The 13459-nt window shown below is 35.3% G+C and overlaps 1 protein-coding gene across 3 annotated transcripts in view; it reads right to left on the bottom strand.

The window, feature by feature from the left end:
• Positions 1-13459, bottom strand: part of LOC134850886 (uncharacterized) — a 201917-nt gene that overhangs the window by 4837 nt on the left and 183621 nt on the right. The window contains exons 2-5 of one of the 3 annotated variants that reach the window (XM_063866651.1): positions 10905-10991; positions 3186-3315; positions 2383-2430; positions 2238-2318 (exon numbers count right to left, since the gene is read on the bottom strand). In XM_063866651.1, the coding sequence (XP_063722721.1) occupies positions 2238-2318; positions 2383-2430; positions 3186-3315; positions 10905-10967 (322 nt within the window). In that variant the 5' untranslated portion in view covers positions 10968-10991. The remainder of the gene's footprint in view (positions 1-2237; positions 2319-2382; positions 2431-3185; positions 3316-10904; positions 10992-13459) is intronic. The other 2 variants (XM_063866653.1, XM_063866654.1) reach the window with 2 other exon arrangements.

Genomic DNA, 13459 nt, shown 5'->3' with positions numbered 1-13459 from the left:
GCCGCAACAATATTTGCGACTTAGGTTGGAAAAAAAAGAGTTCATACTATATGACAAGCTTATCTTGTGTACATAACATGACTAAAATTGGAGATGACCACTGATTCTAGTCATCCTGCGAACAAGATCGTCCACTGAAAAGTCTAGTATCCGGTTGCGATATCCTTGCTTATCGTCAAGGGAAAAAAAGCAGTAAACTCTCAGGACTGCAAGAAAATTGAAAAGGTAGGAAAACATTTTATCCCTTCAAACTTGTTCAATTTATGTGCGTAATTCCAGAACGTCTCACAACTTTCAAATCATAATTGAACGGTGCATACACAAAACAGTCCCATACAAAACAGTCCAATACAAAATAGTCCCAAAAATCATGTAATGGAGGAAAAAAACAGTCCAATACAAAACAGTCCGGTTTAAGGTCGCCGGTGGGCTCGCTGCGCGCGCGTCGCTGCTTCGCGGCGATAACCGGTTTTAAATTTCGTATTAAGTCCTTACCCTCTGTTGGCAAGCTCGCAACACGTTGGAGCGACTGCGGCGGTCACTATTTTGTTCATTATGCTTTTTGAACAAAGGACAATTCTCGGCCTGCCGGCTTGTCAAAACAATTATTAATTGGGACTGTTTTTCGGACTGTTCTGTATTGGACTGTTTTGTATGGTACTGTTTTGTACAGACAAGAATTGAAAAGATTAGCAAAATAACTAGAAGCAAATAATTAAGCAATAATTAAGCTACAAGTAATTATTATAAGTATCTGAGCACAAAATTAAAGTAATAATGAAGCAAAAAGCAATCAGATTCACTCACTAGCATCTCATCTGGACATGCCAAAAGTCCAACCACTCCTCGACCACCTCCAATTGCTGCAACAAAAACAAGAGTAGCCAGTTGCTGCTGAGCAATTAGAACACAACACTACCACTAGTTTTCCTGGCAAAATAGTTGAAAAACGAAAAAATAATAATTTTTAATGCTAAATTTTCACAGTGGAATGATTGAACGGAAGACTATACACAGAATCCGAGCTGCAATTCGCAAACACCAGCGAGGAAACGGCAAAAAATAGCTGGAAAACGGTCAAAAAGGTTGCTGTGATGGAATCAAACCACCGACCTCGCGATTAAAAGTCACATGTTCTATCACCTGCGCCATGGTCGCTTAAAAATCGTCCAACACTGGCCAGCAGAAAATGAGACCCAAAGATAAAAAGCTATAGAGCAAACGATATAAATGCTGTAAGACCAACCAAATGAGCACTTTTATTTCGGTCGGAAAAAATATATTTTCGTAATATAACACAATGCTCGCTAATTTGCTTGTGTACAAATGATTTTGAATGAGATAAGTAATTCAATTTTAAAAAATCTAAATTACGAGTCAACGTCGGACAAAAAACTAGCTAAAGCACAGACCCTTCTGGTCAGTTTGTGACGTAGTCGTAGAGGTTAAACTATCATTTTCAATCATAATCATTCTCAGTCATGGATGCAAAATAGGTGCAAACTTAGACACAATAGAGTTGTTGCAATTAAAATAAGCTATTGTAAGCCTTCTCGCTCGCTTTACTCGCTCGACTTTGACTAAAATCAAAAATTTTGAACCAGTTTTTCTCAATTTTTAGAATTTTTTTATGTTCAAATCACGACTGCAAGGGATTTAACATGACATAGATTATGTCGTAGCTGATTTTGCAAGGGAAACAAAAAAAAATCAAATAAACAAACCCGAATAAAAAAAAACGATAAGCAAAATATGCACAATCGACTACATTTGTCTTCGAAAAATGGCTAACAAAACAAACGAAAATCAAATATTTTTATTTAAAAAAATTATTGTCAAGGAAGCTCTTTACTCACTCGAAATTAGACTAAAAGACAAACAATTAAGAGCCTTTTTCTCGACAATGAGAAAATTTTACTATGAACCATTCTATGTCATTCAATCACGATTGAAAGGGCTTTAATTTGATATATTGTGCGACCCATTCTGATGATTAATTGCAATATCTGATTTCAAGCGGAAAAGTTTTTTAAAAAATCAAGTCCACAGACTATATTCCTCTCCACGATCAGTGGTCTGAGACATAACGATATCTTCGAAGTCTAGTTTCACAACGCTACTAACTGCAAGAATTACAAAAAACGCCGGTGATCATCTACTGACAAGGTTTTTAAGCAAAGACTGCTGCTGTGCAGATTTCACAAACAACTCAACTACAACCTGAACTAGTTACGCACCCAAGTGAATACAGTTGAGCATGGTTGCACGATATCCGTCCCACCAATCACGGAGCTTGTCAGTTCCTGCTAACGCCAACACTACACCGGGTTCAGATGGTAGAAAACATGACTATTGAAGACGTGCATGTAGGAATGTTCTCACCTGATACATTGATAGTTTCACGAGCCAACAGTCTTCCATTTTGGTGAACTAGAAAACAAAACACTGTAGAAATTTACATGGGTAACAAATTAGTCCGTTCACCATCATTAATATGTCGCAACTTGTTTCGCCATGTACTCATCTGATCGCTCCTTATTCATTAAATATGCTTGCTAAAAGGTAGAAAATGTAGAACCACTCATGTTCACAGCCGATCGAGACTTCAAATTATTTTCCAAAGCAACTGCAATTGAGACTCCAGGCGGAACCTCAATGCATTGGACACTACTTTTCATACTTACTTTTCAAACTATAGATGCTTAAATGAGTTTGATGCGTGGCAACCAACAAAAATAAGGTAACATTTCGCCAACACACAACAATATCGATTAGTCAAAAAATCACTTCCTTAATCAGACTGATCAATTTGAGAAATATGAGCCAAAAAATGACTTTATAATTTGCTAAGAATTCTGAAAATTAAATCGACTTAGAAATTTATTGCACCATTTGCCTTTTAATTACTGGAAAAAATTATGGGACGTACAAAAAATTGGGACGTAAAGAAAGAAAGAAAGAAAAAACAAAACGAACGACCCAAAAACGTGGTATTAATTCTACTTCCAGAATCAGAACTACCACAACCTTTTCCTCTTTGTTTACGGAATCCATTATTTTTTACTTAATATGAAATCATGTTAGCGATATTTGTTGACATCGGTTGTCAACTTATTGTTTTTCAACGCGCGTTTGAGCAAACCTTGTCCCAAAAGTGGTGTCACTTGAAGCAGTAACAGACATACCTGTGAGGAGGTAGATTTGTTCTGTCATCTTCAATAAGTGCAACATACACTCTGTTCCCACAGTGGGTGACTTCATTTCGGGACTCCCAATCAACTGCACTTTCACAAGGTGCTCATTTCTCAACAGAACCTGTAGCAGACTTCAAACTTTAAGTTACAACGCACTTTATGGGAAAAACTAATAAACTTCTTCCGGCAATTGTTTTTAGTTAACCAGCCAGAGGACTAACCCGAAAATTAACTATTTAGGTTTAACTAAGCTATGGTTATCTTACAAGAGCTCACCTTGTAAATTGCAGCGCACGTGCGATTTGAACCCGCTAGCATCTGATTGCTGGGAATCATCACTACCGATGCACCATAACACCATACAATACGATACTTGCAATTAATAGGATACTTGCCTGAGAGTACCCTGACAGAGCCTCACTACAGAGACGGTATTTCAACTTTTGCGAAATTTTTTTTACCTACGTTTACTGAAAAATTTTAAAAATCCTAAAAAAGTCATATCTCGAAAAAGACAAGAAATTGAGCAGCCAATTTTAGAGGTATGGTTCGCAACTCCCTGAGAGTACCCACTTAGATTCCAATAACCGGATTGAGATTTTCAAAATTTTGAAATTTTTTAATATTTAAATTTTTTGAAAATTTTGGATAAAATCAGAAAAAACTTCATATCTCGAGAACTACAAGGATTTGAGAAGTCATTTTCAGCGGCGAAATTCGCAATTCCTGAGAGCACCCTGACAGAGCCTCACTACAGAAATGGTATTTCAAATTTTGTGAAATTTTTAATATCCAAAATTTCTGAAATTTTTTTTAAAAAATCCAAAAAAACGTCAAATCTCGAAAACTGCAAGGACTTGAGAAGCCATAACCAAAGGCAAGATTCGCAACCCCTGAGGGTACCCTCACAAAATCCAACAACAGGATTGAGATTGAGATCTTCAACGTTTTGGAATTTTTTAAAGTCTAACTTTATTAAAGTCTAAAAAAATCATAAAAACCGTCATATCTCGAAAACTACAAGGATGTGAGGTGAGAATTGGAGGCAAGATTTGCAACCCCTGAGAGTACCCTGACAGTACCCAGGAAGAATTTCAAAGTTTGAGAAATTTTTTAAAATTAAATTTCTAGAACTTTTTGAAAAATCTCGAAAATTGCCTATCGTTTAAACTAAATGGATTTGGTGATTAGAATCGCAAAAGCTAGAAAAACTCTGACATTATCCTACTAGTGTGTTGCTTATTTCAAACTTGATGAAACAAACATCGAATTAAAACTGGAAAATTGAAAAAAAAACTTAACCATTGCAATATACGATATAGCTTAAACGTGAAAAAATTTCTTTGTAAACATGCAAAAATAATACGTTGAAAAAGCTTAAACGTGGCGAGATAGTGAAGCCCGCATTTAAATATATTATAATAGATAGATAGATAATAGATGAAAATTAAAAAATTAGGCGAAGGGTAGACAGACAATCAAATTATATAAAAAAGCATGTATACAGACAGACACTTTATTTGGCCTCGAAAAAAAAACTTAAAATTAATTGAAATTTTCCTAAGCATTGCATTATAAGATATAGCTTAAACATGAAAAAATCGTTCGTTAAACATTCAAAATTATTATGCTTAAACATGGGAGATAGCTGTCACTAGCATTTAAATATAGTATAGATAGATATAGATAGATAGATAGATAGATAGATAGATAGATAGATATAGACTAGCGTGTAACGCACCTCCGGTGTTCGAAATTTCAACAAGTATAAAAAACCGCTGAAATTGAGAATAAGATGTACTCTGACATCACGCAATTACAGGGTTGGTAGTTTCAATAAATGCAAAGTTTTTTATTCAATGTTTTTAGTTCAAATTTTGAAAAACCATAAAACTTTTTATATACTAGCGTGTAACGCACCTCCGGTACTCCAAATTAACAACTTATAAAAACCGCATATATAGGAAATCAGATCTAAATTCTTTGAGTGTACTGTTACAGCACCCAATTACAGGGTTCTTAATTACAAATTTTGCAGAATTTTTCATTCAATTTTTCTAATACAAATTTTGAAAAAATTACTCCGGTACTCCGAATAAACAACTCATAAAACACCGCATATACAGGAAATCAGATCTAAATTCTTTGAGTGTACTGTTACAGCACCCAATTACAGGGTTCTTAATTACAAATTTTGCAGAATTTTTCATTCAATTTTTCTAATACAAATTTTGAAAAAATTACAGGGTTCTTAATTACAATTCTGGGTTCTTAAAGGGTTCTTAGTTACCCAATTACAGGGTTCTTAATTACAAATTTTGCAGAATTTTTCAGTCAATTTTTCCAATACAAATTTTGAAAAATCATAAAATTTGGTGAAGTTTTATATATGTTCTCTGAAAAAATTCAGAATTAACTAAGAAACGTCACATCTTAGAAACTGAAAGCAATTGAGCAGTCGCATTAGGACGCAAGATTTGCAACTCCTGAGAGTACTCTTACAGTACCCAATTACAACGTTGGGAAAATCAAATTTTGAAAAACTTCAAACTTAACTTTTCTTTAAAAAAAATATATATATTTTGAAAACCAGAAAAAACGTTACACCACAGAAACTACCAAGATTTGAACAGTCTTATATGAAGGCAATATACGCAATCCTTTAGAGTGCTCTGACAGCACTCAACTACAGGATTGGGAATCTCAATTTTGTGAATTATTTTTATTTAAGTTTTCTCAAGATTTCTGAAAAAATCACAAAAATCGTCGTATCTCGTAAAGTGGGAATCTTGGGCATTCTTAATTAGAAGCCAAATTCACTACCCCTGAGATTACTCTGACAGCCCCCAACTACAGCTCAGGAATTTCAGATTTTGAATGAAGAGGTTTAATTTAAGTTTTCGGATTTTTTTTTGATAAATTACAAAAAACGTCATATCTGGAAAACTAAAAGGTTTAGAGCTGTCATATTTGGAGCAACTCCTGAAAGTACCCTCCTGAGAGAGCCTCAATATAGAGATGGGAACTTCAAATTTTAAGAAATTTTTATATCTCTTTTGAAACTGCTGAACGACCAGATATGTAAAAACAAATGCCAAATGCTGAACGTTCATGAAATAATCGACAATATTGCTTAATAACTTTCTATCAAAACCTGGAACGGTTTGGCTCAGCAGCCTCGATCTAATAAATGCCTATAGTCATTTGAAACTATGCGAGATCCAGAGCAAGTAAAACACTTTTAGTATGTATATACTATCATTAATCATTGATAGTATATACATAGTATATGTTTGTTGAAATCATTAACATGTCGCTTTTTAACCAGTATCCATGGACTCGGCGACATGCCGAACTTCAAATGGCCCATGGTTTCACTTTTGAACTACATTAATTTTACCAACTGAAATAAAGTTTTCAAATGGTCAGAACAACAAGCCAAAACCTTTCATGCAAATAAAAACAGAACAAAATTAAGAAAAATTCTAAATCAGATATGGTAGTAACGGTACTGGATAAAACTGAATGATTGACGCATAAGAGGTCAATTTGGAAAAAAATCTACTGACTAACAAGCCTCAATTTATAGAGCGGACGCATTTTTACTAATATACGAAAGAGTTCATTAAAAAAAGCCGAACCTACCCATGTCCGAACCCTCTTATTTTGTTGCTGGTCTCCTTCCCTACCTCTACGCTACAGATCCATGATACCTTGAAGGTAAAGTTCTATTTGTAATTTAACAGTCTTTGTTGATATCTTTAGCATTGGCTGTACTTAATAGCTGGTTAATGATCAAAATGAACACTTTCAAAATTAACACTTATATTTGCGACTTAGGTTGGAAAAAAAGAGGATGAGGCTTTTTGTTTGTGGAAAGATAAAATTTCAAAAAATGTCTTCTTACTGCAGCATTGAGAGTAACGTGAAAATTTTTCCAAATTTATGTATCGTGCCTTAAGTAGTTAACACGGTTCCCAAGCTTATCACCCCGTTTTTTGTATCCCCCTTTTTCTTAACCCCCTCTCATATAACGCCGAAATTAGATAACCCCACTACAATTTAACCCCTTTTTAAAACCAATTGTTAGAATCAAAGTGAAACTTACTTGAAAAGGATTCGGAACCATATCGTCGGTAAAAATCAAAGCTTTATTTGCAAAAAATTTTGCGAAGCAAAATGAGTAAACATGCACGCTGCTAAATGCGTTTTAGATTTAAACAAAAGAGACCTTGCCGATAGTCTAGACTTTGATATGAACTTGAAAACCAATCCTACCGACATGATTCAAATTGGTGCATATACAAAAAAAATCCCAAACAAAAAACCGAAACATCAAAAAAAAGGTTCTAAAAACAGTCCCATACAAAACAGTCCAAAACCATTTGAATTTCTTGACCTTGATCTTTTGGCACGGACAGAATTGATTTACGCTTTGACCTCAAACATGCGCGTAATTAAAGATCAAAGAGCCAAAGTTGGAACAATAATTTGGATGACAACCAAAGGCCTCATGGTATAGTGGTTAAAGCGTTAGTCTCAAAATTAGAGATCAACGGATCGAATCCCTGGCGTCACAAAAAAATTCCAATTTTCCGAAAACAATTGAAATTCGGGTTATTATGATAAAGGGTATATCAAGGGTACAACAAATAGGTTAACATTAGAGGGTTGGGTGGAGGGAAAAGAAAAATCAACACCTTGTATGTATTTATTATTTTGCCGGTTTCAAATCGACTCTAGCTCATTTTTGTAAAATCAAGAAAAATTATAGAAAAAAGGTGAAAATTGAAAATATAAACAAAGAACAAAAAGCAAATATTTAACTCAAGTTCGCCATAGCGCCAAAGAAATGCAAATCAGTTTTTTCTTCAAAAACATGCATAATATTCTGCACTTTTTCGTTGAGCACCCGGTATTTTTTCTTTTTTATAAATTGGTGCCCACTCGAGGCGTTATAGAAATTAAGTTTTCGGACGGAAGCGTCTTTTTGCAAATTTGCAATCACTTACCATACACTGGGATGCGATCCACTGAAGTATGACTGTACTGTATGCCATAATGCCAGCCCTCTACAGCGTTTGTTGTTCTAGCCAAACCCGATAATGCCGCATCCCTTTGATTCCATAATGAACGGGGAATAGGGCTTCCCGATTCGGGACGGGACTTTTTATGTAGTTAGATCCAAAATAAAGGCAAAGCTCGTCAACTTTCGCTATTTTTTCCGCCTTTTTTTCGCTTTTATGGTGCGATCGCAAACTATTTGAACTTCCTCCACTATTTTATCGTATGAATTTTCTATTTCTTCTTTTTTAAAAGCCAGTGCGGGTAACATTTTGAGTGCTAAAGCGAACTCGTGGTTTGTTTCGTAATCCTTTTCCAATCCGAGCTCCGCGATTTTTCTCATAAAACGTTGTGAAAGATGGAAGAAACATCCCGACAGCTTGGACTCGGGAAATTTTTTCTGAAACGCTTGAATAGCGGCCTGCTCAAAATCCAGTAAAATTTTTACAGGTCTACTATCAGGGTTTAGTATTTTTAGGGCTTCTAAGAAACGATGGTAAGTTTTTTGTTTTATTTGGCAGGAACGCATATATGCAAGCGGGGGCTATTCCTGAAAGACTAACGTGTATGAAGTAAAGTTGAAAAACCATTTTCGGGGTTACTTCCATCAGTCAACCAAAAGTTGGATGTTTCAAGCACACGTAGCATTTCAGGGTCGCCGAATAAAATAATCCTCTCGTGATCATTTTGCCCACTGTCAAATCTTATAATATTTCTAAAAATTTCGGGTATTTCGAAACTTCTAGTTGCTGGGGAGACTGGTAAGACTTCTTCTCAATGCTTGCGCGGTCGTTGTTCAATGCGAACCAAATTTTCTTTGGATGGTAGGGCTAGTTGAGTGGCAATGTCGTCTGTAAAGGGCTGAATGGCGGTTGCGACTGCGACGGTTGGGGTGTTACTATCGCTTCGATCCTTGATATTTTTCAAAACAAGTCCAGCATCAGGTTTGCCCGTGGAAATATCGTGATTATGTTGACCCCTCGTTTCAAAAAAGTTTTCTCCATCCGTAATTGCTGTTGCGCGGCATTTTTGGGTTTGGTACTTCGAGCAGTTCCAATTTGTTGTTGTCTTGTTTTTGCGTTAGGCCTGATACCACTAGCATTTGTTTGTCTCTCGAAGATAAAGTGAAATGGAATGACGTTTCAAACATTATATCTTATCTGATAGAGTGGTATAACAATGGTTAAAGAAATAGGCAGTATGATTTTTATAAAACTCACAAACGTTTTTTGTTGCCTTCAATTAGCACCATGTAGGTTATCTCTGTTTTGAACGCGTGAGTGAAGGATTTTTTCTCTCACTAATCGAAATGCAATTGTTTTTGAGATGCTAGAGGCATCAAGTGAATTAAGACTAGCTTTTCAGGCCTCAATTAGTAAACTTAATTGGACTACTCCTGTACTTATAAAAAGGACTTAATTTGAAACAAATTATCGTCATTAAAAGGAGGTTAAATTGTTGTGGGGTTATCATGTTACGGGGTTATAAAATAGGGGGTGTAAACATAGGGTGGTTAAATATCGTAGGGTTAAAGAGTGGGACACCGTTAACATATTCTATTACTGTACACACCGACGGAGGGAGAAAACGTATGCTACTAAATCATTAGCCAAATAGTACTAGGCACAGTTATACCGAAATAGAACACAAAAATGCGCAACTTGGGTTAAAACAAAGACGTCCCATTTAAACAAAAGCGTTTGCTTGTGTGATAAGGCAGAAGTTAAATGGCAGGTTTCAAACTCATAGCAAGCGTATAAACCACACGACATTTTAGTCATTTCTGCTGTTGTGATTGGAGGAGCAGTGGTGAAGTGGTTACGTCTCCGCCTCTCAATCGAAAGGTCGGATGTTCGAGGCCCACCATGATCCGTGCTCGTTGCTTGAGGGTGAGGCAACATTACCCAGCCCAGAAAAATAACCAAAAAAATTGCATGTAGTTCTTAGACAGGGGCACAACAGCGGTTCGCCGTGATGAGCTGTACAGCTCGTATGTTGGTCCTATCCCTCGTGGATAAATGATCTTAATAAACGTAGTTTGCGCCCCTCTTTGAACATACACCTAATAAAAGCGATGTCAACAGTTAAGCCGCCAAAATCAGAGTGGAAAATTTGAGGACTTCCAAAAACACATGCTCTAATTAACTGTTACGGCCTTAACTAAGTTCAGAAACACTAAGTCAAGTCAAAATAAAGACTGCAAAAAAAACTAACACCTAGGAGATTGGAACGCATCCTGATTCAATGCTCGGATTTATGGACAGTTGTTTAATTAATCCACGCTTCTAAATGGAATCCCTCATTAGCGATTTATAACAAAATTAAAAGGAAAAACCGTTCTTTTAAGCTCTATTGTAATTAAAACGCGTCTTTCGGCATCGATAAACTGCGAGAGGAATCTCTAAAAACTATGCTCTGCAACATTACACTCCACTGCAATTGTGTAGACAATTCGAAAGAGCCAACACGAAGCAATTTGAAGAGGAGTAAAAATGTTCTTTGAGCCATATTTTCATAAATTGTTGATAGAAAAGAAAACTAGCCAAATGATTGACCTCGTTTCTTTGGTGCTAAACGGTGAATTTATTGTAACCAGACATCATTATATCAATCGAATTAAATGAAGCTAAATCAAAATTAACTAACATCAAGGCTCCAGTTTTCTTTAATCAGCAAGTCTGCGAACTCTGTGAAAATTGATTTGCTCATTTTAATCCAATAACCAAACCTGCCTGAAAAAAAAGCATCCGGATACAGTTTTCATCACGATTGGATAAAATACATAGTTGAAGAAATTGAATTCGAACAGAAGAGTTTTTATCTCATAAAAATGAAATCATTGTCAGCTGACAGTTGGAAAAGTGTTATTGAACTCTACCTGCCTCCTTCTATCTTCAAAGAAAACACTACCTTACTTTTGAACTTCTAGGAAGCTCATTTTGAATTCCAAGACATTTTACGCTTGACACTTTTTTTTATTAAACTTGACTCAGTTTTACTAGGGATTTTATAACCCGCTGCAAAAGCCAAAAACTAAATTCCGCTTATAAAACTTAAAGTCAATCAAATTTTTCGGGCAATTTGCCTATTTGTAATTGGAAAGAGGTATTCGAGATGAAAAATCAAACCGTGAAAAACCAAATTAGAACATGAACAATTTTTTAGAAACGAAAAAAAAAACGCATGACCTAAATAAGTATCTTCCTTTCGTTCACAAAAACTTAGAAAATATGTTGTATTTTCATTTTAGCCAACAAGGTGCCCCAACCGAAAACAGCTCGCATTTCGTACAGACATCAGACAACTTGAAAACACCAATCAATCACAGAGTAAACCGCTTCAACTACTATCAACATCCCGGTTTACAATGTTCAAAAATATACAATAGCGGATCCGATATACTTTTTTTTCTGCTGCAACTTCATGTTGGCGCAGTATGAAAATATAGATAACCCGAAGAAATAGACTTCAAAAACATAGCCAACTGACACAGCTGGAAAATTTTCAATAAACTAGAGGAAACTGAAAAAGGGGTTTTTTCAAACTATTTTTGAACATCCAAAATTCGGAGAAAAAAACTTATCGCATTAAAAAATCTTTCTAATTGAATTAAACGAATTAAGATAGCCGGTTGTTTTGCAAGTAGTACATAATGTTCATACTAAACAGAAAGCAACGTCCAAAAAAAAATCAGTTAAAAATTTGGAAAAAAAACTTAAGAAAACAGAATTTCTTTGCATTTTTAGCTGAAATTTCTAGAAATGGTAATTTAATCAGATGGAAAATACAAAAAAGCGGTAAATATAGTTGAAGCAAGTTGAAACTCGAGTAGAAAAAATCTCAGAGGTTACTCTCTATCAAACTTCGTCTTGATCAATCTGAAAAATGACAAAAACGCAGAGCAGTTTTCGCGAAACTCCGCGAACTGTTTTTGTTTTTTAAAATTCGTATGATGACCAAAAGAGCCATGTTATCATACTATTATTTTTTTATTGCGCTGACGAATGTTGCAATCAAAATCCAGGTTACTGCTTTAATCGCCTAGTCTTTAACTCGTGTTAGCGTGTTTAATGGCATATTATTTTACTCCATTCCCAGCTACTAGAACCGTTACCTACTGTTCAACAGTCAATTGAGTTACTAGCTGTGCCAAATATATTACAAGGGAAAAAACTATATTTGCATAGGATATGAACAATTGACATAGGATAAAAAAGTAGTCTGTAGCGCTGATCCAGCCTGACATTCTTGTACATGCTCATTCATTTTGAAGTGATTCCAAACAAACTTAATTACATAAACAGTAACTCAAATCAATCCAAGCAAAAAAGACAAAAAGCTGTGGACAAGTAGAGTAAGAAATCAAAATACACGACCTGAACAAAAAACTTCCCTTCGCTCATAACAATTGGAAAAAAGTTGAAGGTTCATTTTATCCAAGAAGGTGACAGAAAACAGAACTCATCGCTTTTTGGAGAGAAACCCGGCAACTTGAAAAGACCAATCAATCAAAGATTAAACCACTTCAACGTCTATTATCATCCTGTTTTTACAATATGTCACTTTGTTCAAAATTATACTATCGAGGGTCCAAAAATACTAAATTTACTCTGCTAACGCTTAATGCTGGCGCAGTATGAAAATAAAGATAGCCTGAAAAAAATCGACTTCAAAAACATAGCAACACACACGATTGGAAAAATTTCAATGAACAAAAGTGAACCACCTAGACTTTACCTCGCGCTAGCGTGTTTGATGGCATATTATTCTAATCGGTTTCTTACAAGGGTTATTAGAACAATTTCTTTCTGTTCAGTAGTCAACCGAGTTACTAACAGTGCCAAACACATTACAAGGGGATAAAAACAAATCTTCATTTGCATAAGATATGAACAATTGATGATAGGATTAAAGTAAAGGGTGGGCTCAGGGGCTGATCCACTCAAGCCTCTTCGGAGACGCTAAGCAACCCGATATGCTGGTATATGTTTATTCATTTGGAAAAGATTGCAGACAATTTTATCTACAAAAACGAAGTAGCTTCAAATCGATTAAAATAGAAAACATTCAAAAATATGTATAAAAACCGAGTTGAAAAAATCAAAATAACAGCGTCCTAAATAGGAGTCTTCTTTTCGTTCACAATTAATCGAAAAAAAAAACGCCGAAGGTTCATTTTAACCAATAAGGTGGCAGAAAAC

Source organism: Symsagittifera roscoffensis, chromosome 7 (genome assembly GCF_963678635.1).
Source record: "Symsagittifera roscoffensis chromosome 7, txSymRosc1.1, whole genome shotgun sequence".
NCBI classification, from domain to species: Eukaryota; Metazoa; Xenacoelomorpha; order Acoela; family Convolutidae; genus Symsagittifera; species Symsagittifera roscoffensis.
The sequence above is the reverse complement of the archived record's forward strand: the minus strand, read 5'-3'. Positions and strand labels throughout refer to the sequence as shown.